The 27,564-nt window shown below is 39.5% G+C and overlaps 1 protein-coding gene across 2 annotated transcripts in view; it reads left to right on the top strand.

Annotated features, from left to right (window-relative positions):
• The window catches only part of MKLN1 (muskelin 1), a 39,925-nt gene that overhangs the window by 5,283 nt on the left and 7,078 nt on the right, over positions 1-27,564 (top strand). Inside the window, exons 2-17 of one of the 2 annotated variants that reach the window (XM_075273945.1) lie at positions 1,250-1,319; positions 1,429-1,571; positions 2,733-2,821; positions 3,133-3,242; positions 11,069-11,261; positions 12,228-12,305; positions 14,101-14,166; positions 18,807-18,919; positions 20,278-20,490; positions 20,621-20,842; positions 21,022-21,151; positions 22,547-22,694; positions 23,908-24,022; positions 25,239-25,378; positions 26,220-26,322; positions 27,470-27,524. In XM_075273945.1, coding sequence (XP_075130046.1) covers positions 1,250-1,319; positions 1,429-1,571; positions 2,733-2,821; positions 3,133-3,242; positions 11,069-11,261; positions 12,228-12,305; positions 14,101-14,166; positions 18,807-18,919; positions 20,278-20,490; positions 20,621-20,842; positions 21,022-21,151; positions 22,547-22,694; positions 23,908-24,022; positions 25,239-25,378; positions 26,220-26,322; positions 27,470-27,524 — 1,988 coding nt within the window. Of the gene's footprint in view, positions 1-1,249; positions 1,320-1,428; positions 1,572-2,732; positions 2,822-3,132; positions 3,243-11,065; positions 11,262-12,227; positions 12,306-14,100; positions 14,167-18,806; positions 18,920-20,277; positions 20,491-20,620; positions 20,843-21,021; positions 21,152-22,546; positions 22,695-23,907; positions 24,023-25,238; positions 25,379-26,219; positions 26,323-27,469; positions 27,525-27,564 lie in introns of those variants that run through there. The other variant, XM_075273946.1, reaches the window with a different exon arrangement.

Here is a 27,564-nt window from a genome sequence, read left to right as displayed (position 1 = left end):
ACATTTTTTTCTTAGTAACATGTCGAAATAGCCTTAAGAAAGGCTATTCTTCTTCTTCGCGCCGCCGTTTCGTAGGAATCCTGTTTCTTGTCGGTATGCAAATTAGTTCTCTCGCAGCACTGGGGATGGGCCCCAGCGCTCAAACAGCACTGGGGGCATCCCCAATGCTGCCAGAGAACTCTCTCCAGCGCTACCTCCATCTTCGTCAGATGGGAGAATCTGTCCACAGGACAACTGGAAGTTGTGCAATCCACAAATCTGGACTTTATGGAAGAGTGGCAAGAAGAAAACCATTTTTGAAAGAAAGTCATAAGAAGTGTTGTATGCAGTTTGCCACAAGTCATAGAGGGGACACAACAAACGTGGAAGAAGGTGCTCTGGTCAGATGAGACGAAAGTTGAACTTTTTAGCCTGAATGCAGAGCGCTATGTGTGGTGGAAAAGTAACACTGCTCATCACCCTGAATACACCATCCCCAATGTGAAACATGGTGGCAGCATCATAGTGTTGGGATGCTTTACTTCAGCAGGGACAGGGAAGATGATTTGATGGGAAGATGGATCGTGATAAATACAGTCCAAAATGGAAGAAAACCTGTTGGAGACTGCAAAAGACTTGAGACAGGGAAAGAGATTCACCTTCCAGCAAGACAATGACCTTAAACATACAGCCAAAGCTACAGTGGGATGGTTTAGTTCAAAGATGAAGATTTCTGTTCAGACGCTCTCCATCCAATTTGGCTCTGCTTTAGCTATTTTGCAAAGAAGATTGGGATTAAATCTGTCTCTATATACACAAAGCTAGTAGAGACATGAGATAGACCCCAAAAGACTTGTGGCTGTAATAGCTGAGAAGGGTGGCTCTACAAAGTATTGATATAGGGGACTTAATACTTCTGCACGTCAGACTTTTTTTTTTTTTTTTTTTTATTAAGATTTTCAATACAATTTATCATTTTCCTTCCACTTCACAGTTATCTGCTACTTTGTGTTGGTCTATGAATTAAAATCTCAATAAAATACATTTAATTGTGCTTACTGCTTACTATAGGGCCTTGCTGCAAACTGTCGTTGCTTATGCAAGTACTGATTAAGTGCTCATTGGTTATCAGACCCTGTTCTCATCATTCATGATAGCGGTGACTGAACAGCGCCAGGAAGGGGTTGGTTTTAGCTGTCCAGCACCCCCCCCCCATCAGTATCTCCCTGATCTTGTATGTATATTGACATGCTATCTATTTTTTTTATAGGAATATTTTAGTTGACAAACCCAGTGATCAATCTTCAAGATGGTCTTCAGAGAGCAACTACCCTCCTCAGGTAAGTGCACTAAGAAAACCACAGCTGTAGAAATGATGTATCTGATGCTGTCATATACTATAATGTGTATACATTTTTAATTAGTTTTTTTTTTTTTGTTCTCGCACAGTTTCTGATACTGAAGGTTGAAAGGCCAGCCATTGTACAAAGCATCACGTTTGGAAAATATGAGAAAACACATGTATGTAATTTGAAGAAATTTAAAGTCTTTGGTGGAATGAATGAAGAAAACATGACAGAGCTTCTCTCTAGGTAAACAAGATGTTAGGGGAAATAGGTCCATTATGTCTTTTTATTATCACTGTTTAAGAGTAAGCTTGCCGTATGCGGATGTGTTTATTTCTGCTGCGGTTCTATCTATTTAGGCACATACTTTCTATGTATATTACCTTTATAGACAGTGGGGAAACTTCTCAACTCTGCCAATTTTCTGGGTGGTAATGTGGCACAAAACTGACGAGGGTTATGGAGAAAATCTATTCCAGATCCTGATTAATGTGGATTTTTATTGTGGCAAGTAAGAGCTTGGCATTTATGGGGGACTTTATTAAGACTGGCAAGTTCCAGTCTCAGCAGCTTTGCCTCCTGTCTCCACTTTTAACTTCCTGTTATCTTTAGAAAGCTGGGACAGGGCAGATTTGTCTGTTTGATCAGGACTCTATGAAGTATAATAATAATACAGACTTTTCCTTTAACATGTGAGGTTATTTATTATGATTACTATAAATCTAATATAAATGCAAGTAATATGCACAGTAAATATATATTACATTACACAGGTTTGTATAGAACACTTGTCATGCTTCTACAGAGAATGGACTCTGTGTTATCTGTGTTTACAAAAAAAAATGAGCTGACCTCTTTGGGGGGGGGGGCAATACAAAGGGAGTCTTATACTGTGTAGGGTAGGGGGCTAAACAGAAAAAGGAGGGGTTTCCTTACCAGGTGAAGGGTAAAAAAAGAATTCATAAACCGTGTGATGGGTCAGAAAAATAAATATATATATACCCCTTTAATGAATTCCCCCAGTATGTCGCACATTATTAGTCTTCAGAAACCTAGTTCTCGGCCCTACAGAGACTCTCTTCTGTTTATTGTTGCCAGCCTTCCTTTTCTAGAGCTACGTTGACAAAATGGAGCTGCCATGAACTCATCCTCCCTCCTAAAGATAAGGAGATGACCCTATTCAATCTGTCTCAGTCTGTACAGCAAAGCTGATGAGCTGTATATAAAATGCAGGAAGTGTCAGCCTATTGTGGACAGTATGAAACATGGCATATTTTTAAGTGTGTGTTTTTTGTAAACTTAACCAGCTGAAAATACTTTCAGAACAAAAACACAATTTAAATAAAATTGAATATAACATAAGCTTTCTCCTACCTACCCAATGTTAATAAAAATATCTAATTTCAGTGGCCTGAAGAATGATTACAACAAGGAGACCTTCACATTGAAGCATAAAATTGATGAGCAGATGTTCCCATGTCGTTTCATTAAAATAGGTATTTTCTAATCATTGAGTCCTTCTTAAACATATATGCTTACACTATACATGTATAAGTGGATTTGTAATTATAAGTTGAAACTAGAGAAATCTTGAATAACAGGTCACCATGGAGACTACAGAAGCATGGATGTTGGTGCAATTAGCCTTTCTAGTGATACACATTCAACACTAGCTTTATAAATATGTCTAAATTCATCTACTCTTGTGGCAAATGCAAACATATTTATCACATTGCTTGGCTTGTTAACTGTCGCTTTAAACTTGTCAAAATAGTTTAATCTTGTTGTATCATTTGTATTTTTATAGTGCCTCTGTTGTCGTGGGGTCCAAGTTTTAATTTTAGTATTTGGTTTGTTGAAATCAATGGCATTGATGATCCTGATGTTGTACAGCCATGTCTTCATTGGTACAGCAAGGTAGGTGTGCATTTGAACATTTGACATCATGGTACTGTAACATTAAAGCAGTCCACTTCATAATGATATAGCCAGGTGGCTGGTGGTGATCTGTAGAATGACACATATATAGTGTAAGCTTTTGGCTACAGCAAGAAATGGGGGTTTACTATGGAGTGCTAAGCTATGAAGTGACAATAAATACATAAGGCATTCCTTGCATTACCCAAATTTTTGTAAAAGGTTGTTCTATACTCTTTCAGTGAATAGAAATGGAACTATATCTGGAAGACGGCAGTTATGTCACTGTGTTCTGTATGACCCCCCCTGTAATAGTCCCTCTTTCACTATCTCCTGAGCATTTTCCTAACTTGTGTGTTTTATTCTAGTATTCACACAAAAAATAAGAGCACTAAAGCACTTTTTCTATTCAAAGTGGTTTAATCCTTTTCACATTTCTGCCCCAGCTAAGTTTTCAGTAGCAAAAAAATAAACATGGTATTCTAAAAAGTGTAAACATTTAATTAAAAAAAAGTCAAGTAGGTAGAGTTGTCCTCTTGGCGTTTTCTATAAACTTTGTTCATCCCATTGCCATTTTCTTCAAAATGCAGCATGTTATTTGTGTTGCAGCTATTAGTTGCTTTCCAGAGATGCAACATGGTGGCTCAGTGGTTAGCACTGCAGCCTTGCAGCGCCTGGAGTCTTGGGTTTGAATCCCGCCAGAAACATCTGCAAGGAGTTTGTATGTTCTCTCTGTGTTTGTGTGGATTTCCTCCCGTTCTACAAAGACATACTGATAGGGAAAAAAATGTACATTGTGATCCCTATATGGTGCTCACAATCTACATTAAAAAAAAAAAAAAAAAAAAAAAAAGTTGCCTCCCAGGATCAAAGGTGTTCTATTAAAGTGTAGGATCCCTCCAAAATCTGACATCCAGATGGAACGACAACTTGCCTTGTAGAATACAATTGATGCAAAGGTGCCATTTCAGAACAATGCTTATGTCAAGAGTCCTTATTCATACAAATTGCCAGACCATAGACAGTGCAAACTTATAATGAATAGGTTGTAAGGCTCTCTGCACCTGAATTCGAGCTTTGCCAGTGAGCTAGCTGTATTTTTAACAGCTTACACACTGACCTATTATTTCCTATGGCCTCATACACCTGTGCATTATCGTGGATCTGTGTAGGGTTTCATGGAACCACAAATACTCCATAATTAACTTAAGTCACAGAAAATCTACATCTGGAGGTAGCCATAATATATTTGTGCGACCTTTTTTTTTTTTTTTATCCCCGGATTATTGAAATCTGTGTACAAAAGGGCTGGTGCAGATTCTCATGTGAGAGAGCTGAAGTTTTGTACTTGTGAGAACACGAAGCCTTACCTTTTACTGAATAGGGCATATCAGTGTGCGGACGCATGCCAGTTCAAAACTGCAAACTGTGGCAGAAACCCTAGGCTCAGCCTTGGATTTCTGCCACAGGCTCCACTGCAAACATACACGTCAGATTTTTCTGATGTCTTTTGCACATACCTTTAGAGCCTTTATAATGCCTTAGTGAGGCACAAAGTACTACTCTAATCTCTATTACAAGATGTGTAACATTTTATATATTTGCATTGCATTTTTGCAGAACACCAAAACTTATCCTTATGACTCTTTTGAATCAGCCTTTCTGAATGCACTTGTTCATGTTTCCCTGGGAATAATACAGGGTCTTGCACGAACAAGCAAAAGGGTAAGAGTCTTTTGAACTTTTGTGTTTCAGGCTCCATATCTCTCCATCCAATACAACTTCATGACTACCATCATTTTATAGACTATCATCTTGCCTATTTCATACATAAATTTGACTTTCAGCTATTTAGCATATGATTAGTTATGCAGATTTTTGTCATGTAAGTGCATTGTTACTGTTTTGCTTCTGGATGTGGAAAAATCTTTTTTGTATATACTACAAATTTCAAGCTGTGCTCACACTTCCTATTAGCTCAGTGTGTTATTAGGTTGATTCCAAAGCGAAAGGTCACTGGTTCAAATCGAAAAGAGAAACTACATCATCTAGCTCATCAATAGCAGTATCTCAGCCAAGAAAATTGCCAAACTGCATCATGTGAGTGCCATGACGGAACAATACACAATGGTCATCCATCCATTCAAAAGCAAAGGTGAACGTATGTGCAAAATATCACAGTCAACATGTCGGCTCATTACATGATCTATCATGTCCATGCAAGCATCGTGTGATGAAATGATTGCCTGAAATAAGGTGAAGAAGCCTCAACTTAAATTTCGACATAAGAAGCGTTGTCTCGAGTTTGCAAAAAAGTACAAAAAGAGAATAGCAGAGGGATTAAAACTGGTGATTTGGAGCGAAGAGATGAAAGTCTATAGACTGGGATATGATGGGTTTAAATGGGTCTGGAAGAAGCATGGGAAGAGGGGGCTAAGAGATCCAGAAACTGAAGGAACTGTAAAGTTTGGGGGAGGAAACCTGATGGTATGGGATTGTTTCACAGCCAGTCAGTGGAGAATGGTGATTTCTGTGCTGAGCTAGATGTGAGGATCGTACAAGATGAGTTACTTCATACACTTGGATACTACTGATACTACTGTTCCAGCAGGACGATTTGAAGCATACATCAAGACTAGCGAAGAAATGGTTCAGTGACAATGAAGTAGAGATGCTGGATTAGTCTCCAGACCTCAACCCAATCAAACACTTGTGTTTAGAGTTGAAGAAAAGCTGTATTCATGCCAAGTCGACCAGTATGTATCAACATTGGGAATGTGTACAAGAGACCTGGGATAAAATTTCAGTTGAGACATACTTGAATCTGATCCAGAACATGTCCAGAAGGATTTAGTGTTGAAAGCCAAAAGTGGATTTACAAAATACTAACTAAATAATTAAAATTTAAGATTTTTAGGAACAAAACAGTACCAATGCAGTTACATGACAAGAATCTGCATAACTAATGATATGCTAAATAGGTGCAAGTCAAATTTATGTTTGAGATAGCCATGATTGTCTGTTATTCTAGTCTCACGTTCAAAGCTGTAGTGGATGGTGAGATGAAAGTCCAAAGTTCAAAACATTGTTACCCCTTTTGCCCTCCATTGTATATTATTTTATGTTCCGAAAGTGTTCCACTGCAGCTAAGTGTAGCGATTGGCTCTCCCTCGTGACTGGAAACTGCCACAACACCCGGACTCAGGAGTGGAGTGATGGCAGCGGGACTACCTGATCTGTGTGAGAGAGCCAGTCACAAGAATAATAATAATAATAATAATACATTTTATTTATATAACACCAACATATTCCTCAGCACTTTACCAATTGTAGGGTTGAAGACCAAACGATACATTAGAGTAATAGTCAGTTCACATAATGGGACTGAGGGCCCTGCTCGCAAGAGCTTGCAACCTATGAGGTGGAGGGGTGATACACGAGGTAGTAGGGGTGTTATTGCTTATACAGTGGTCCAGCCATTTTTGTTATAGAAGTTACTTTCATTACATATTAAATAAATCTGTATGAGCCTGCCACCAGTCAGTGTCCTTTTAATATGTAGATGGTGCCTAGACATATAAACTTAGTCTGATATGGCGGCATATCCTGTGGGGTAATGTGGGAGCGTGAACAGTGGAGGGTTTGTTTTAGGGCTAACTCTGGAAGGGTTTACATTGGGAAATGTGATAGGCCTGTCTGAAAGGATGTCACTTTAGTTTGTGCTTGAATCTCTAGAAATAGGGAGTGGATTCCAGAGAAGTGATGCAACTCTGGAGAAGCCTTGGATACCTGAGTAATAGGTTCTGATTAATAGAGGATTTTTGTTTTAGGTCATTGAGTGAACGGAGAGCACAGATTGGGTGATAGAGATGAGGGAGGAAATGTAGGGAGATGTAGAAATATGGAAAGCCTTAGTATGAGGGTGATAAGTTTATATTGTGTTGTGTATTGAATAGGCAGCCAATTTAGTGACTGACACAGACTAGAGGCATCGCTGTAGTGTTTAGAATGATAGATGAGTCTGGCCGCTGCATTCAGAATAGAATGTAGGGAGGTTTTAGTAAGTGGAAGACCGATCAGAAGGGAGTTACAATAGTCAAGTTGAGAGTGAATCATGGCATTAATAATAGTCGTTATGATTTCCACAGTAAGGAAAGTGTGGACTCTGGAGATGTTTTTGAAGTAGAGATGACCTGAGCATGCGAGTGATTGGATATGGGGGGGGGGGGGGGGGTGAAGGAAAGTTCTGAGTCAAACATAACCCCTTATTCTTGTGGAAAACCATCTCACTAGTGCCATATTTTACAGATAACTCCCTTAAAGTCAATGTTCGATTGTTTAGGGGGTGTCGGATTTCCTCGATGAAGGAAATCTACTGTATCTGTTCTGCTGTAATATATTTACTTTTTACATGTATAGCTGTCTGGACACTTTTAAAGAGGACCTTTCATCAGATCGGGCACATGCAGTTTTATATACTGCTGGAAAGCAGACAGTGCGCTGAATTCAGCGCACTGTCGCCTTTCCCGATCTGTGCCCGGTGTAAAGCGCTATCGGTCCCGGGACCGTAGCGCTTTACAGTCAGAAGGGCGTTTCTGACACTTAGCCAGGGACGCCCTTCTGCCCAGCAGCGCCTATCGCGCTGTACTGTGGAGCGGGGAGGAACGCCCCCTCCTTCTCCTGATAATACTCGTCTATGGACGAGCTGTGTGAGCAGAGGGAGGGGGCGTTCCTCCCCACTCCACAGCACAGCGCGATAGGCGCTGCTGGGCAGAATGGCGTCCCTGGCTAACGGTCAGAAACGCCCTTCTGACACTAAAGCGCTACGGTCCCGGGACCGATAGCGCTTTACACCGGGCACAGATCGGGAAAGCCGATAATATATTACTTTTTACATGTATAGCTGTCTGGACACTTTTAAAGAGGACCTTTCATCAGATCGGGCACATGCAGTTTTATATATATACGCCCTTCTGACCATAGAGCACTACGGTACTGGCACCGTAAGCTCTTTACACCGGGCACGGATCGGGAAAGCCGACGGTGCGCTGAATTCAGCGCACTGTCAGCTTTCCAGCAGTATATAAAACTGCATGTGCCCGATCTGATGAAAGGTCCTCTTTAAATGAGCTATAACTAGGGCTTATGGATGGAGCATGGCTTATTTTTTTAAGCATACTGTATAAGTCCTGAAAAATCATGCTAGTGCTTATTTTCAGGATAAGCCTTATTTTGGAGAAACATGGTATTGCGTTAACTGATTGACTTGATCACCAAGTATTCCTACAGTTGTTCACGTTGTGATGTTGCATTGGTATCATTACTAAGAGATCATAAGGTCATTCTGTGTAACAGTTTTTCCAAAGTCAGACGTAATGTGTAGCTGGCAACACAGACATCCTTTACTTGTTTACTTAGCGATGACCTTTTTTTCATTTCTGACATTTTGACTAGCTATATTACTATACTGTTGAGTTTCTGTTCACATTAGTGTCGTCACATTTTTTTTTAATGCTAACACAGTACAGTACTACACTATTTTTCCTAAACTGATGCTCGCATAATCTGAATCCTCTACTATGATGAAATATGTATGTATTGTGTTATGAGTTATGTGTCTATTTGGGAATTTCCTTATAGTTGTGTTTTTTTTTAATTCATGGATGTGGTTAAGAAATTGGAACTTTTTTATACTTGTCTGTGTTAGTTTCCTGTGTTGGTAATTGCAATTTGTTTGATAATGCACAAGCCAGGGTACAGATGGTTAATAAGTTCCAGGAAGTGCATTTAATACAAAGGGCTAGTTCACACGTGAACAAAGGGGCGGATTTTGCTACAAAATCCACCCCTTTACAATAGTGGTCTATGTAGATTGCATTTATTTATTTATTTTTCTGCTAGCAGAAAAAAAGTGACATGACCTTTCTTCAGCCGGAAGCCGTGGCGCGCTGAGCCACAGCTTCGGCCTAGCAGCAGCACCCTCTGGTTTCGGCTCATTCAATTGAGTCGGCTGCGGAGGGGGAAGCCACAATGGTTGTGGCAGGCGGGTTTTGATCCGAGAGTGACGCGGTTCCTTTGACACTCTCTGTGTCAAAATCCGCCTCCACCGCCCCCGTGAGAACGAGTCCAAAAGGTTCCTAATTACATAGTCTTTGTCTGGAGACCCCAAACTCAGACATCACGACTCCTGGTAAGTTGGTAGGCATAGGCTCAGTATTTTAAAAAAATTAAAAATTGGGTTCCATAAGGGGCGTTCACACTGTCCGCCCCGGGGTTTCCGTCCTAAACCCTTGGGAAAGTGGACAAGGGACGGCTTGCCTGGCGGTCAGCTTTAAAACCCATTAATTTGGGCTTCCACCTGAAAACTTTTATTTATTTTTTTTCATGGACACCGTTGTACATGTAGGACATATCTGTACAAAAACAAACTGTTTCCAGACAGAGATGCTGCATACAGACACCGGCGGTTACCCTTTAAAAACCCATTCAAATGAATGGGTTTTAAAGCTTACCGCCGGTAAGCTGTCCCTTGCCCAGTTTCCCTGGGGTTTAGGATGGAAGCTCTGGGGCGGACAGCAGCAGTAGTGGGAACGCCTCCTAAATGTGAGGGGATACATGCCCCCTTTTTCAGATTGGTATGATCTGTATAGTGTTTCTCCCCCCTTTTTATATCAAGCCCCAACAGCTAAACGGCACCTGTACAACTGACGCTGGGTTCACACCAGCGCCCGATCTCAGTTTTCTGGTTTCAGTCTTCTGCCAACGGAAACCTGTCAATGTGTCTGGCCGTGAGCGTTTTGTACTCTACGCGGCAAAAAGGTTTTGTTTCGTTTTTTTAAACCAAAGTCCTGCATGTCTGACTTCCTGTCCAGTTAAAAAGAAAAAAAAAAAAAAGACAAAAAAAACCCGTTTTGCAGCGGAGAGCATAAAACGCTCACAGGTGCTCATAGCCGGACAAATGAATGGGTTTGAAAAATGACTGCAGGTTTCCCTCTCCTGTCCAGTTTCGGGCAGGAAACGGAAACCTGCAAAACGGAGACCGGGGCGCAGATGTGAACAAGCCCTTAGTCTGACAGTTGAACTGGGGGGAAGGGATGAGTGTGGAAGTAGAGTACCTCTTTTTATATGCCAAGCAATGAATACAGATGGCCTACAAAATTGGTATACAGTGAGTGGATATATCTGGTGTGAGACCCAATTCCTAACATTTGCTAATTTTAATGGGATACATTGGAGTCTGGTATGTTTAATAGCAATAATTGTGCTGCAGGCTGTTTTCTTGCTTTAAAAATTGTGAAGACTGACTGAATCCAGGTAGAGGCTCGACATTCAAATGTGAACAGACTTCTACCATCAAGAGTCTACCACAACCAAAATAGTTTCTACAACAGCTTGTATTTTGTTGTAGGGGGCTATTAGTAAATATACTTTTTATGTGAAAGTACGATCTTCCTGCCAAGAAAATCCACTTTTAATTAATATGCATATGAGCTTCTCTGTGACATGAAGAGTTCCAATATGTGGAGCCCTCAGGTGAAAATGGGTGCTCTGGCAGACACCGTCACACCCTGGGTTCACTGAGCAACTCATTGACATACATATTGATAATGTATTACTCTATGACCTGACCCAATATAAGTGGTTTAGAAGTGACTTTGGTAGTAGGCTACCTTTAAGAAAAGTGTGATTTTAAATTTTTTTTTTAAATATATACAGTATTTGTAGTATTAGCGTATTCTGTCAATTGGAATTGAATGTGTCAGCCTTTGCGTATTTATTGCTTTGTGTTATAGTAAATATGCTCATTCTTGTCCTTGTTCCAGTAGTACCGTGAACAGGAGGCCATTCGCCTTTGTCTGAAGCACTTCCGTCAGCACAACTACACAGAAGCTTTTGAGTCCTTACAGAAGAAGACAAAAATTGCTTTAGAACATCCAATGTTAACAGAGCTACATGACAAGCTAGTCCTGAAAGGAGACTTCGATGGCAGTGAAGAGCTGATTGAAAAGGCTGTAATTGGTACTATCTAGTTTCGTTTCCAGTTTTCACACATTGCTAGCCACTACATGTACTAGTAAGAGTTTAGTCATTTAGAAAGGTGAGAAATGACTCCAACACAGTACTGAAAAATTGCTTTTTTTAGCGATAGGCAGGTACACTGGTAACTATAGGTCTTGGAAGCACCACTGAGTGTCCTTTTTGTGTATTATACTAAACAACTGTACATGCAAAACACTGTTGCTACCTTCATGAATAATGTTGCTAATGTTATTAAGTATCTGTCAAGAATGTTCCTTTTCCTGACCTAGTTTTTCTACTGTCTTATCGCTTGAAGTTACTCATTGTGAAAGATTGTAATTTTTCTTGTAAGAAAACCCCCCCTCTAGGACACCAGTAGTGTTGGGTCCTGAATAGTTAACCACATATGTACATGTTCATTGAATGCTAATTAATTTACAGTGAACACAGTTTCCAATGTAGGGACAACTACAAATGGCAGCAATGCAGAAACAATATTGTGACAGTATATACAGGGAGCCTAGATCTCTTAGAATGTAAATGGTGTTTAGTATTAGAGGGAGAGATCCATTCTTGTTCATGAGCAAAGAAAGTGAGCTGCAGCAGGAGGAAGTATTACAGGAGTATATTGGTAATAGTGCATGAGCGTTACTGAAGGAAGCAGCATTGTGGACACACAGATCTCACATTGTACATGTTTTATTAGGAGAGAGATGCCTGTATGAGTCAAGTCTGACGCTAGCTTGTCATCAATGGCATATTATTGAAAATTGAGGGAGAAAAGAAAATTGTAGTCTGAAAATTAGTGCAATGTTTTTTTGGTAACTCAAACCGCTAACTTGCGTGAGAAAAGTGGCACATTTCCCTCTATCTTATGTATGTTGGCAGCCATAGACTATTCTTTTCAGTGTTTTTCTTTTCTTAATTATGCATTCAGAACTTTTTTTTTTTTTTTTCCCCCTTCAGATGGTCTATTTAGTCAATACATCAGTCAGCAAGAATACAAGCCACAATGGAACCAAATAATTCCTAAAAGCATTAAAGGTACCAATAAACTTGTTTTTACAGAAGTATAACTGGTAGGTATTATACTACTCCCTACAAAGGAGGGTGAAGCCACTTCTCGTTCCATAATGTACTATTTTATGTAAGTTGTAAAAGTAGAGCATGATGATGATACTGACTACTACTAGTGGCCACTAGTTGGGAAAATTGTTTTGGTTGTTCAGTCCCTTAAAGAGGACCTTTCATGGTCCGGGGCACAGGCAGTTCTATATACTGCTGGAAAGCCGACAGTGCGCTGAATTCAGCGCACTGTCCACTTTCTCGATCTGTGCCCCGGGTAAAGAGCTATCGGTCCTGGTACCGAAGCTCTTTACAGTCAGAAGTGCGTTCCTGACATTCTGTCAGGTACGTCCTTCACAGCAGTGCCTATCACTCTGTAAAGAGTCAGAGGTGAGGAACGCCCCCTCCATCTGCTCACAGTGCTCGTCCATAGATGAGTATTATCAGGAGGGGAGGGGGGTGTTCCTCCCCGCTCACACTGTACAGCGCGTTAGGCGCTGCTGTGCAGAAGGACGTACCTGTCTGTCAGGAACACCCTTCTGACTGTAAAGCGCTACGGTACCGGCACCGATAGCTCTTTATCCAGGGCCAGATTGGGAAAGCTGACAGTGCGCTGAATTCAGCGCACTGTCGGCTTTCCAGCAGTATATAGAACTGCCTGTGCCCCGGACCATGAAAGGTCCTTTTTAAATGCTGCACTCAATAAGGACTGACATCTAAGGGATTTGTAAGTGTTTGAGCTACTTTATTGGCAATGTGATCAATGGGTGCTGATGTGTCACCATCATAGATTAACTTGTAAGACACTAGGGGCAACTTCAGACAGTCTGTGAAGTAAATTATATATGTAACAGCTAAAAAGCGCCCCTTTAAAAAAAACAAAAACAAACTATTGTCTTGTCCTCCAACGTTTACTATAAACATTTATCCCATACAGTGAATTCAGCGTTAAATAAATAAATAAATAATAATAATCCCCAAAAAATGGTCTCTCAATAGGCCATACGCTCTCAATTATCATACCCCTGTAAACTACTTCCACTGGATAACTGGAGACGCCACTCTGTCCTACCTCCTTTACTTTGTTCCTATTTTTCCTGTTCCTAGTTTGTCCCAGGTTACACTTAAGTGAGAAATATATATTTTGGGGAATATTCTGGGTCACAGAAGCGCAATCATTTCTTCCTTTCACCTTCTTCTTTCTCTTCACTTGTCTTGTCTTGCATCTGGCCTTAAAGGGGCTCTATCAGCAAAATCATGCTGCTAGAGCCCCACATATGCGTGAATAGCCTTTAAAAAGGCTATTCAGGCACTGGTAAAGTTATATTAAACTACCCCCCCCCCCCCCCCCCTGTTTTAAAATAATAACCTAAAAAAGAATGTGCTCTACTTACCGAACGTGCACGCTGGGTGGGCATTCAGGGTGTGTCTTCATCTTCATCCACGCCTCTTCTTCCTCCGATGTCCTCTGGTCCCGTCCTCCTCCGGCGCTCGCGAACGGACTTTGATAAAAAAAAATGACCTTGTTGCCTTAGAACACAGATGTGTAAAAGATGATGGCTTCTATAATGCAGTTTTCTAAAGAAATGGTAGACTAATTGGTTTTAGATTTGCAGCATTGCACTTAATGCCATTCACAAGATTCCAATGTTTTAGAATTAATTTGCTTATAATTTTGGTATCAAGACATACTTCTAAATACTCTGGCATTCTACTAATGCTATAATTATTTTGGCTACTGTACTTAATATTTATTTCCTTCATGTTATTTTAGGGGATTGTGAGGACAGCCGTCCAGGAATGAGAGGAGGGCATCAAATGGTCATTGACGTTCAATCTGGTAGGTAGATGTTAATCTGGTTAGGATGCCTAATCAAATTTATGGTCACGTTATGAATGGGTTAATCATGTTTTAAACCCTTTGTGTGAAAATGACTGTGGAAGGGAACATTGGTAAATGTCTGTGTGTCATTTTAACATATAGAGCTAGAAGAACTGCAGTAGTGTAAACTCCAGTGTTTCCTATGGTTTAATGTGATCACTGAACACAACAGGGTGAGCGTAGAAACGTATATGTAATCTGACAGAAATGTCTCATCCTCGTAAATGGAGCTGTGTGATGAGATGTAACTGATTAGGTTTTCCCTCTGAAATTAGACAACTTAGGGCCCTGTTCACAAGTCAGAGTTTTCCTCGGAGATTGTAAGACAAACATACAGATGAGACGTAATGGAAGGATTTGCACCTGTTCTGTTTTTACAACTCCACTCTTGGGTGTGGCTTGGAGTTATTGATAAAGAACACTGATGTGTGACTATGGCTTTAGGGTAGGTTTACAAGGTGCCTTTTTCCCCACAAAAACTAGCATAAAACCCCCTTGTTTTTAATGTAAAATCTTAGGAATTTTTAAAGAGGACCTTTCACCACTTTTGGGCACAGGCAGTGTTATATACTGCTGGAAAGCTGACAGTGCGCTGAATTCAGCGCACTGTCGGCTTTCCCGATCCGTGCCCGGTGTAAAGAGCTTACGGTGCCGGTACCGTAGTGCTCTATGGTCAGAAGGGCGTTTCTGACCATTAGCCAGGAACGTCCTTCTGCCTCGCGGCGCCTATCGCGCTGTGCTGTGGAGCGGGGAGGAACGCCCCCTCCCTCTGCTCACACAGCTCGTCCATAGACGAGTATTATCAGGAGAGGGAGGGGGCGTTCCTCCCCGCTCCACAGCACAGCGCGATAGGCGCCGCGAGGCAGAAGGACGTTCCTGGCTAATGGTCAGAAACGCCCTTCTGACCATAGAGCACTACGGTACCGGCACCGTAAGCTCTTTACACCGGGCACGGATCGGGAAAGCCGACAGTGCGCTGAATTCAGCGCACTGTCAGCTTTCCAGCAGTATATAACACTGCATGTGCCCAAAAGTGGTGAAAGGTCCTCTTTAAAGCTGCTTAAGGACATTGATCCCTCTATCCACAGGACTAGAGATAATTGTCCAATTTCTGGGGGATCAAACTTTTCTCCTTCCAAAGCCGCCTTTTGAATGGACTGTGAGTGTACTTGCCTGGCTGGCTCTCCTATAGCACTGAATAGCACACTGGCACTGTACTCATAGGCTTTAGAGGAATTTTCTGTTCATCCTTGGGTGTGGTGGGGCAGAGGGGTTCTACACAGCTGCTCAATATGGTGCTTACAGTATGCATCATTTAACCATTTACCACTTGGCACATGGACTCCTAGGTCCCCAGTATACTGACCCAGACCAAGAGTGTCTTGTATTATCCACTGGAGTTCTCATTTTTCTAAATGTATGCTCTGTTCAGTGCATGTATTTCAGTCATGTAGTCAGTTATTAGGAGCATAATGAACATATTTATCTCCTCAGAATCATACTATAATGGACATGGTTTTTTTTTTTTTAAAGACCTCCACCAGGACTGCAACTTTTTATCAGTGCATCCCCACCAATAGCACTCACACTAATTTATCTGTCTATATATACATTGCACTAACTCTCTCTATAGTTTAACCTCATGTCTTCTCATCCGAGTTTAACTTGATTTTAAGAAACCAGTAATATGAAATAGATCGCCAGCATATCCCATTTTAGCAGTGTTTGTTTGCTGGAAAATACGGCATTTGTGCCCATTCTTCTATTGTGGACTAGTAGATTAACAAAGCCCTTGGCATAACTGCTGCTGGTGTGTTGGCTGCCAGCCCATCGGAAGCGCTTTCTGTTCCAGATTTTCCTCATTTGAATGAAGTTGTTGTGATGGTCAGAGGGTTTGAGCTGTGAGAATAATGTACTCAATGGGGCCTTCTCACTGTGAAGAAAACTGCTAGTGCTGAGCCCATCAGAAAGTGTAATTAATTATCGAACCAGAGGAAACCATGTAAGTGCAGGACACGTCCTTCCCCCTCCTGTGCCCAAAGTCACTAAAAGTCTGTTCACCGATGAAACCGTATTGATCTCAACTTCTCAATCCTTTTTTCTCACTACATAAGATGTTAGGGAAGAAGTGTGAGTCCTCCATGCGTTTTTTGATCTATGTCCACTGCCACCAGAATCGGTGGCTTCGACTGACTAAAACCTAATGTATATGGTCAGATGTGTGTAGCAGGGAAAACATATGTATGAAGCTTGCAGAAGACGTTACCTGTTAGCTTGTAAGACATCAGTGAAAGTTTCTTTTACATGTTAAATTAGAATCAAGGTACATGGATCAGTAAATAAGCAAGTAAGCGAGTGTTCAGACCATGCTTTTGTGCAGCAGTTGACTCTAGTTGTATGGAATAAGTAAGGCCTACAAGGAACTGAAAAGATGATTGCTAAGATATATATGTATATGTAATTTTTTGGTTTAAAAAAAATCTGAGCAGAGCGTGTAGAATGTCAACATTCTATTCTGACTTGTTGGAGGATACAGTATGTGTGTACATTTGTGATGAGAATTATCAGGAATATCTTTATGGGTCATTCCATATCAAGTGATCCAAATAGGAATATTTTTTTTTACCTGACGTCTTTAGATTTTTTTTATTTTTATTTTTTATGAAGTACAACTTAAGTTAATTACAAATAAAAAGTTTTGAATTTTTTTTCTTCATCAGTTAATTTTTTATCAGTTAATTTTTTATAGACTTCTAAAGTTTTGAAAGTGTGAATTTTGGCCTGGTATGGCTTTACATTTTTTAACATATCTTGGGCTAGAATTAAGATAAATAGGTGGGAGAGGCATCATTTTTCTCAGAGCGGTACCGGCTTTCATTTGATATGTCACAAGACGATGTTTCTTTATATTTTGTTTTGGAGAAATCAAATTCAAAATTTTGATGCGCAATTGTGAAAAAAACGTATGTTTTAAAATTGTGAAAAAATGCATTTGTGTTACTTGTGTTCTTGGTTATATTTGTACAGGTTTTCAACTTGGGACCAAATTGGGATCAGTTTTTTTTTTTTAAGCCTTGAATCATCTGATTTTATGTTTGTATGAGCTTCTTCCTTTTTTCTTTTCAAATTACAACTTGCCGAATTCAACATTTATATGCAACAATAAAAAAAACATAAAAAACAAATACTGTAAGTGCCAGAACAAATACATCTTATCATTAGAACACAACTTGTTCAGCATTTTCAACCTGAATGCATTGAACAAACCGAAAGAAAAAAGCTGCTCATATCCTCAAGTGCGATTTTCTAAATAGTCTCATCCTAATTATATGTTAACAAGAGTACAAGAACCAATATTTATAACACCTATTTCTACATGTAACAATTGTTTTTTATTATATCACTAAACATGTAATTTATTAAGAAAAATAGTCCAGTAGATAAATCCTCATTCTATAAAATATGAACTAATCAAACAATTAATAGGACATTTTTAAACTACTGGCCTTTTATCATCAATTTGTCCTTGCTAGTGAGTGAAATGTAATCTTGCCCATAAGCGCTTACTAGCAATGGCCATTTCCTTTTGTGTCAAAGATTATGTACGGCCTGTCATGGTGTTAGGCTCCACACTACAATAAGTGTCCTTCCATACTACCTAGTAATTGTACATTAGCATCAGTCATTCCTTACATCAGTGACTGCATCAACATATACTGAGAAATGCAATATGAGAACATAACAACATGACTTCTGTATTAATTACTCTACTCTACCTTTAATAATAAGGGACATGCATCAAACATGAAGATTGGAACCTCCCTTCTTGTGGTTATCTGAGGTGAACTACAATAAGTGTCCTACCAGAAACACACCTCTGAGAGAGATGGTCCCACTCTAGTGTCATATTACAGGACCTGTATACTGCTAGTCTGACACTAGTTAACATTAACATTTTGTGAGGTGGATCATTCTCTGTACATATCTCACATATAGACCCCACACTTTTAGACCACAGGCTGAACAGATCTGAATTCAAGATTTTCGGAATGACACTAATAGTTATATTTTAAAATATTATCCCATCGCGATCCCAACTTGTATTTTGGTACAGATGTGGCTAAGAGCATAGCAGGCCCATGTGCATTTTTTTGAAATTTTTAAATAAAACGTTTTTTTTTTTCGGAAATGCGTTTTAAAATATTGCGTTTGCGTTCACATGGGTAAAATATTAACAAAGATACTCTTGTGATATATTTGGTGAAAGCCTGTATAGTTCTGAGTAGAATGGTGTTTATTTTGTTTCTCTATCTTTTTTCTAGCCTAAGTTATGAGGAGAAATGTAAAGGCAGGCAACACAGAAATTCACACTTTTTCTGAACTATGAAAATCAATTAAAAATCAAAAAAAATTTCTAGAATTTTTTTTTCTTCACATTTTGCATTCTCTGACACACTATTACCAAATAACAAAATCTCAAAAGAATTAAAAATATAGAGGGAAAAATCATTGGTTCACTTGACACGGAATGACCCTTATATAAAAACAGAATAATAGCTCTTTACTAATACATTTTAACATTTTTTCTTTTTTTTTAGAGACTGTGTATTTGTTCGGAGGTTGGGATGGAACACAGGATCTAGCAGACTTTTGGGCATACAGTGTGAGAGAAAATCAGTGGATTTGTATATCTAGAGACACAGAGAAGGAGGCAAGTGAATTTTTTTTTATTGAATCGCTTCGTGTTTGCAGAGTGTAAAATACTGACATGCATCTCCTATGGACTAAGAATGCATGCTCACATACTGGTAGCCACCTGTGGTCAAAACCCCACTTACTCCCACCAATGATGGTATGGTTATACAGTAAAATTTTAAACAGAATGCAAGCAGTCTTTTGACCACATGCAGCTGCCACTATACACACTGAGAGAACAGAGCAGAGCCGACTGATGGTAACATTGCCTCATATATAGTTGTCAGTCATCTTCAGACTCTAGGTCTGAAGCATGCAGGTCCTGTACATAGGCAAAGTTGTGCATTTGGCTATCTTGGTTGTCTCTGGCGGTCCCAATTCAAATTAATGTAGAGGCATGTGCTTATGCCCAGTCAATTTATTCAAAACAAGGTGCAAAACATCCCAGTTCTTGAGACTGGAGAGGATCATCTGTTTACCCTGTGATTATATATATAATTTATGGGGTAACTTGGAATTCTCCTTTTTAAAGAGATTCAGGTAACTCATTAAGTCTTTAAATGTTATGGTCACTGTTGCATTTGTAAGCTACAGTACTACACATGCTTAGCGTTAAAGTATTTGTGTAATGATATAGCACCCATCTGCAGTTTCCTGGCATAAAAAAGTAGTTTGCTTTTTTTCCCCTAAATTTCACTGTGTGATTTTTGACATTATGCCTCCATCTATGCTTTTCTGCAAAGTAGGTGGAACTTTGCAGGAAGGGGGACAGTACCTACCACAGCCTCACTTCTTCAATGTAATGAATACCAAAAATGGCTTCATTTTAGTATAAATACTCACCAGCTCCAAGGTGCCTCAGATCTGCCTTCAGGTGCATGTAGGACCAGGGATGCCTGTTATTGAGTTAGGAGCAAATCACTCCGGTGCACTAGACATCAGGTCTGAAGATTATAACACCAGTCTTGATGTATTCCCTTTAATGGTGTGTAAATGTGTAGCATTGCTTGTCTTTTCCTGCCTGCTGACAATTCAATACTAGATACTTGTTTATTTCTTCAGTCTGTTAACATGTTAAAGTTCTGTGTAGGGACCTATAATAGAAACATACCCCCTGTGATTGATGTGATAAGCCTCTGTCTGCCTTATGCTTGTCTGAAGGCTCCTGGTGCACTTGCAAGCTGATTTGCATATCCATAAAATATGATTTTCGCCTTGTAAAGGCCTCTACATTACTCTCTATGTTTTGCAGGTATGTTTTGAACAGATTTCCTTTATTTAATGTTTTAGGGCAGGTGAATTCTGTGGAGTAAAAATGCCAAATGCCATATATATCATGTATATAAATTCTCCAATTATGATTTATTCCATCAGAATGGTCCAAGCGCCAGATCTTGTCACAAGATGTGCATTGACACTCAGCGGAGGCAGATCTATACTTTAGGCAGATATCTGGATTCATCAGTGCGAAACAGCAAATCTTTGAAAAGTGACTTCTATCGGTATGACATTGACACCAACACCTGGTCTTTATTGAGCGAAGATACTGCTGCTGATGGTGGGCCAAAGTTGGTATTTGATCATCAGGTACATACAAAAGGTCACACCTTTTGTGACATGTGTTTTATGATGTGCATTAATAAATATGCTTATACATAGCAAATTTCACAGGAAATATGCTAGGCAATAGCTGTAACCTTTGCATCTTTGTTTGTAGATGTGTATGGATTCAGAAAAGCACATGATCTACACCTTTGGTGGACGAATACTAACGTGTAACGGCAATGTAGATGACAGCAGGGCCAGTGAACCTCAGTTTAGTGGACTTTTTGTTTTTGACTGTCGTACTCAAACCTGGAAACTTCTGCGAGAAGACTCATGCAATGCTGGACCTGAAGATATACAGTCCAGGATAGGTCACTGCATGCTTTTCCACTCGGTATGATTTGTTTGTATTGTGTATGCACTGCTATAGAAGACTTCATTTATAATAATTTGAAGGGTTGGTTTATAATAGATGTAGGATTCATTTTATATATTTTACAACTTTAGTAATTGACTTTTTACTAACCTTTACTGCTACATAATTCATGTGTTATGTTTCTTCCCATTTTCTAGAAAAACCGCTGTTTATATGTGTTTGGTGGACAAAGATCAAAGACCTATTTGAATGACTTCTTTAGCTATGATGTAGACAGTGACCATGTAGAAATTATATCAGATGGCACCAAGAAAGATTCTGGTATGGGTAAGTAATTCCAAGCCTTGTGTATGATCTCATACATACATGATCTCTTTCTGTTGCAGGCGTTTCCATTGGTATGTTCTGCCAAATGCAGTTTAAAATTGAAATAAGCAACTTAATTGTTTCAATGAGAAGTTGCTCATATTTCTCTAAGATTCGCTAATGATTAGCGAGAGCAATTGGACTTGGTAAACAGTTACCCAGAAGGCTGAAAAGTAGTCACCCGTTTCCCACTCCTAACCATTCTAAAACACACATGTCCCTTCTTCTCCCCCTCTCCCCCTCCTGCCACCAGAACCCCAACATATATTTAAGAAAAAAAAAATACTGATTGTTGAAGTTTGTTTATACAAGTTCAGCATAAAGCTAGGAATTGTAGTGAATACAGATGAGTGAATACTATTTGAAATGGCAGTTTCGAATAGCATGCTCCCATAGGAATGAATGGACTGGGCCAGCGTCCGGCCGCTAAACCCCCTGCGTGCCAGCCGCTCCCTTTCATTCCTATGGGAGCGTGCTATTCGAAACTGCAGTTTCAAATAGTATTCGCTCATCTCTAGTAGTGAAATAACAAGAAAACAAACCATATAACCCCTGCTGCTGTAGTCCTCTGAAGCAAACTGCTGGCCTTGTGCATTATACCACTGAAGCTGTGTGGCTGCAGAGGTGTCGTGTGGCACACAGACAGGTATTAAAGGGATCCTATCATTCAGATGACATTTATTCTAAGTACCACGTCGGAATAGCCTTAAGACAGGCTATTCTTCTCCTACCTTTGGTTGTCTTCTCCGTGCCGCTGTTCATCTACAATCCCGGTTCTTGTCGGTATGTAAATTAGCTCTCTCGCAGCACTGGGGGCGGGCCCCAATGCTGCGAGAGAACTCTTTCCAGCGACACCTCCTCTTCTTCAGCAGCGTCATCTTCAGCCTCTTCTAAGGCCTCCATGCGCAGTCTGCTCTGCCCGAAGCCTAGTAGTAAGAAGACACGGCCGGAAGAAGAGAATGAAGAGGCCATTCCTGACGAAGATGGAGGCGGTGCTGGAGAGAGTTCTCTCACCGCATTGGGGCCTCCCATAGTGCTGTCTGAGCGCTGGGGCCTGCCCCCAGTGCTGCGAGAGAGCTAATTTACATACTGACAAGAACCGGGATTGTAAGTGAACGGCGGCACGGAAAGACAATGAAAGGTAGGAAAAGAATAGCCTTTCTTAAGGCTATTCCGACAAGGTACTTAGAAAAAATGTCTGATAGGATCCCTTTAAATGTGCGGCTTCCTTTGTCGTTTTTTGATAGTTCATCTCCTTGGACATAGTTTTAATTTTGTAATCTGTAACCTTTGTACAACAAAGAGCGGTTTTGTTTTCATTCAACTATTTGTTCTGATTCATTGTTCATTTTATAGTGCCAATGACAGGATTCACTCAGAGAGCTACCATTGACCCAGAATTGAATGAAATCCATGTGTTGTCCGGCTTAAGTAAAGATAAAGAAAAACGTGAAGAAAATGTCAGGAATTCTTTTTGGATTTATGATATTGTACGAAATAGCTGGTAAGTCACTCATCTTGCTCATCTTGTTTCTTATAGCTCAAGTCACTCAGCTAATTATAAATTAATTTGGAGAGGTTTTAATTTTCTGGCAGTATTTGTGTCATTAATACACTTTCTAATATGCTTTATTAACAAATTAACACATTTTGGCTCATTACTGTGAAATCCTGCTTCTCTCTATTTTTCTCTTGCTATTTTCAACCAGCGATCGCTCTGGAAATATCTTTCAGATGACTCCAAAAGCAACCTTCTATGTTTTATAACTCCAGAGATATATCTGTTTTAAGTGATTCTTTCCTCCCCTCAATTTTTCTACATTTTACACAGCCCCTTATTCCTTGTCTGTACTCTATACTGTTACTCAGTGAGAAGCAGGAACAGTTCTCAATACAGAAGCAAGGGGAAGAATAAAAACATGCAGGATTTCACAGAATGAAGAAAAAAAACCTGTTAAAGCACATTACAAAAAGTATTAATGATTCAAATACTGCCAGAAAATCAGATGTTTGAATGTTGTTAAACTTTTACATCATTGTAATTTAATTTCATTGACTTTTGTTTTCAAACAAAACTCACAAAAGGTGTACTTTATTGCACAGCTTTTGTTTTGGGGTTTGTTTGTTTTTTTGGCTAAAACGCTGACCAACAGTGCTTTGTACAGCGTACAACGACAGGAAAGTTTAGGTTGCGCTCTCAGGTCAAGGAAGATGAACTACAATGAAAGGTAAAGACGATTTATTGAGCACCAGCCCATTGGTGTTCATCTTACTTGACCTGAGAGCGCAACCTAAAATGTCCTGTCTTGGTACGCTGTTCTTTCTGATCTTGCTCATATATTGGTGTTCGGTGTTGCCAGTGGGTTTGCTGCTACCTCCACCTGGATCTGATATGTCTTTATTTGTGGTTGACAACAGGCGAGAGGCCACTCGGTCTTTTTTCGTTTATCTATGCACATTATGTTCCTCTGAGACATCAAACAATTCTACACTATATGGTTGCTCAGTGTCCCCTTTCTCTTTGAGCAACAGTGGTGCAGGTATTCTTTATAACTTAAAAAAAAATGCATGCTTGTAAAAACACTTAGACAAAGTGACATATAAAATAAATGCCTTAAAAAGCATATAAATGGTTCAAATGATTGTTGAAATTAAATGCAGAGCAAAGTTGTTGTGTGAATCATTAGTCATATTTCTACTCCCTGCACTTTTCATAGGTCTTGTGTATATAAGAATGATCAAGCATCTAAAGAAAATCCAAACAAAAGCCTTCAAGAGGAGGAGCCCTGTCCAAGATTTGCACACCAGTTGGTATATGATGAGCTGCATAAGGTATAATACCTCTTTATGATGACGAATTTTAAAGTATTGGGGCAACACGGTGGCTCAGTGGTTAGCACTGCAGCCTTGCAGTGCTGGAGTTCTGGGCTCAAATCCCGCCAGGAACAACATCTGCAAGGAGTTTGTATGTTCTCCCCGTTTTTGCGTGGATTTCTTCCCATTCTACAAAGACATACTGTTAGGGAAAAAAAATGGACATTGTGATCCCTGTATGGGGCTTACAATCTACATTAAAAATTTTTTTTTAAAGTATTGAATTATATAGTTATCTTAAATATGATCTCCAAGCAGAAACTATATATGCCTTTTTAATATTACTGTGATATACAGTACCCACAGCTGATAGTATATCACACTCTGCTTCTGTTTTGTATACTGTCCTTACTGTTTACGCTGCAACCTCTGCTTCTAAAGAGACTCCTCTGATTTCTCTCTCTCTATGATTCTCTTTCTCTATCCGTGGATACCAAATTTGTATACTTTTTTTTTTCCTTTTTAACCCCTGTAGCAAAGATTTAAAATGTTGCAAAAATATATGTTTTTTCTTAGTCGCCTTATTTTGACACCTATAACTTTTTTTTTATATATATATATTTTTGTATATGGCGATGCATTTTTTTTTTTTTTGCGGGGCCAGTGGTGGCTGGGGTTGTTGCTCATGATTAGAGGACTTTAAAAAGGACCTTTTACCACAAATTCAAGTTTTTAACATCTGTTAATAGGTGCTGCTCCGCTGAAACCAGCACAGATGGAATTTTCTCTCGAGCTCCGTCAATGTTTGACCAATAATAAAAGTTAGTTTTGGTGCCTGATGTGCTAGTTGGGCTCTGTTACGTTAGAAAGGCAGTGTCAGACAGGAGATGGAAAGGGTGTGTCTAATAGATCCAATCTGAGGCAGCCAGTTTCAGATCTCAGATTTACATCCTGCCCTGGCACTGGCCTCCTGACAGTACTGAGCCTAAATTGCACATCAAGCACCAAAACTAATGGCATTGATTTCTCTGGAATAGCGGTGGCTAGAGAAAAAAATTCCCATTACACCAGAATTTGCAAACGCAACATATTTAGGAAAACTTTTGAATTTACATAAGCCAGCTCACAATATAGATAGGATCCTTGAAATGGGAATGCCCCTTGAATTTGTTACCTCTTTAGCACAGCAATGTTATTATAGTTTATTGTATATATTCTTTGCTTGATCTCATAGGTTCATTACCTTTTTGGTGGAAATCCAGGAAAGTCGTGCTCTCCAAAAATGCGATTAGATGACTTCTGGTCTTTAAAGTTATGCCGACCTTCCAAAGAGTACTTGTTGAGACACTGCAAATACCTCATTAGAAAACACAGGTACAGTAACGTCATAATTTTTATCTACATTTTCTTTATTCTCCCTGCTGTGCCCTGACTGCAATAGGACGAAAGCTCCGGGCCTCTAGTGCACTATCCGTGAAGGATTGAACTCCTCAGAAGGAGAGTAACCCCTATGTTCTCTGTAGGATTCCTACATGACTGTTTTGTAAGGATTATGAAGAAAGTGTTGCAGACTGACAGTGAAGGCAGCTATATTTCAAATGCTTTTCCAGATTTAGGTGTTTGTTTCTTTGTTTTGTTTTTTTTTTGTCTTCTCTTTTGGATGCTTACAATTTTTCTTATTGCAGTCTATTTGGCTAGGGCAAGGTCTTTGTAACTATTTGTTTGTTCTTTCATACATGACCTAATCCTAGATTAGTCTGCCTGTAACACTAAGGATAGGTTCACAACAAATTTTTTGGAGGCAGGATCCACAGTAAAATCTGCCTCAAAAAAACCTCCTCTAAACGCTCCCATTTGTTTCCATAGTAGTCAGGAAAAGAAGTTTCCAACTTCAGGGTTTGGCTTCAAGCAGATTCTGCCTTGCAAATCCCATTGAAATGAGTAAGAGGCAGAAAAAAATATATATATTATATATATAATTTTTTTTTTTTTTCTGCCCCTTACTCATTTCAATGGGATTTGCAAGGCAGAATCTGCTTGAAGCCAAACCCTGAAGTTGGAGGGGAAAAAATTTGCCTGACTCCCATTTGAAAAGAATTGCAGAGTTAGGTGTTTTTTGAGGCAGATTCTATATTTCTATACAACTTTCTATGCAAATTTGGTGATATGCTCCTCTTTGATAGTTTTTGTGTTCTTTTTTGTAAAATAATTGCAGGTTTGAAGAACGTGCTCAGACTGAGCCTCTTAGTGCATTAAAGTACTTGCAGAATGATTTATTTGTCACTGTGGATCATTCAGATCCTGAAGAGACTAAAGAGGTGAGGATATTTGGATTTTTCAACTTTGTGCCTTCCATGATTCAGGTCTCATGTGTGATTAAGGATGGGTCATTGCTAAATGGAATGGAGGCCTTATGGGCATAGGATGAGCAAGCCATGGTTTTGTAAACTGATTTAGGTACTAAGGCTGAGTTCACACAGAGTTTTTTGGTCAGAAATCCGCCTCAAAATCAACCTCCAAAAAAAGCCTCCCAATAAAACTCTAAGGGAAGGCTTTTTTGGAGGCTGATTTTGAAGCAGATTCCTGACCAAAATCTGTGAATTCAGCCTAAAGGTTGTACAAATTCATAAAAAATTGAGGCAAGGCAGGTAATAGTATGAAGCCTCACTATTGGTGCAGCAATGCATCATGGTAGTTGTAGGATATAAGAACGAGAAGCTATACCATGTAAAAAAAAAAATGCAGAAGACGCCAGGAGCTCCCAGGGAAACCCAAAAATCACTCAAAAAATTGCTGATTTATTTTTTTTTTAAAAGTACAGAAAATCCCTTTTAATTCCAAAACAAAGAAAAAAAAATCCCGACTCCTTAAGGCCCTGCCTTTCGGAAAAAGTTTTTTTTACATTATTTGAATAGACCAGGTTTGTGTGAGCTGATTTGTGACTGCTCTCCATCTTAGCTACCAGTGAGAGGCACAGTCGGGGTAACAGTCTCTTACAGCCAAGTGCCTTTAATAAGGCATATGAAAAGGAACTCGTTTGAATATTTATAACATGAATTTCTCAGCATAGGAGCACCAGGTCACAATAAAAAGGCACCAATGGAATCTGATTGTTTGTGCGGACAATTTTCCTTTTAAGGGAAAAAGTGTAATGTAGATAAAACAGCTCACCGTTAAACCGTACATATAATATTAAGCAAGTTTCTAAATACCTTTGAATAATTTACGGTTTCCTTCGTGGAATCTGTATACGCAGACTTTTGTGTGATTTAGCTGTATAATGGACGTTTTATGTGTTCAACTGATTATGGAATTTAGTACTATGTCATACAGAAAATTAAACACATAACGGAAAAAAACGAACGAGATAAGCAAAATATTTGGAAAGAATTTAAATTTATATTGCTTTAATCCGTGAAAGAAATGTAACATCGCAGTGAATAATTTGACTTTTTTTCTGCACAGTTTCAGCTTCTTCCATCTGCACTTTTTAAATCTAGCAAAGATTTCACCCCTTTGGGTAAGTTGAATGCAAAATTAAATCAAAACTTCAAAATATT

The sequence above is a fragment of the Leptodactylus fuscus genome, chromosome 5 (assembly GCF_031893055.1).
Source record: "Leptodactylus fuscus isolate aLepFus1 chromosome 5, aLepFus1.hap2, whole genome shotgun sequence".
NCBI classification, from domain to species: domain Eukaryota; kingdom Metazoa; phylum Chordata; class Amphibia; order Anura; family Leptodactylidae; genus Leptodactylus; species Leptodactylus fuscus.
The sequence above is the reverse complement of the archived record's forward strand: the minus strand, read 5'-3'. Positions and strand labels throughout refer to the sequence as shown.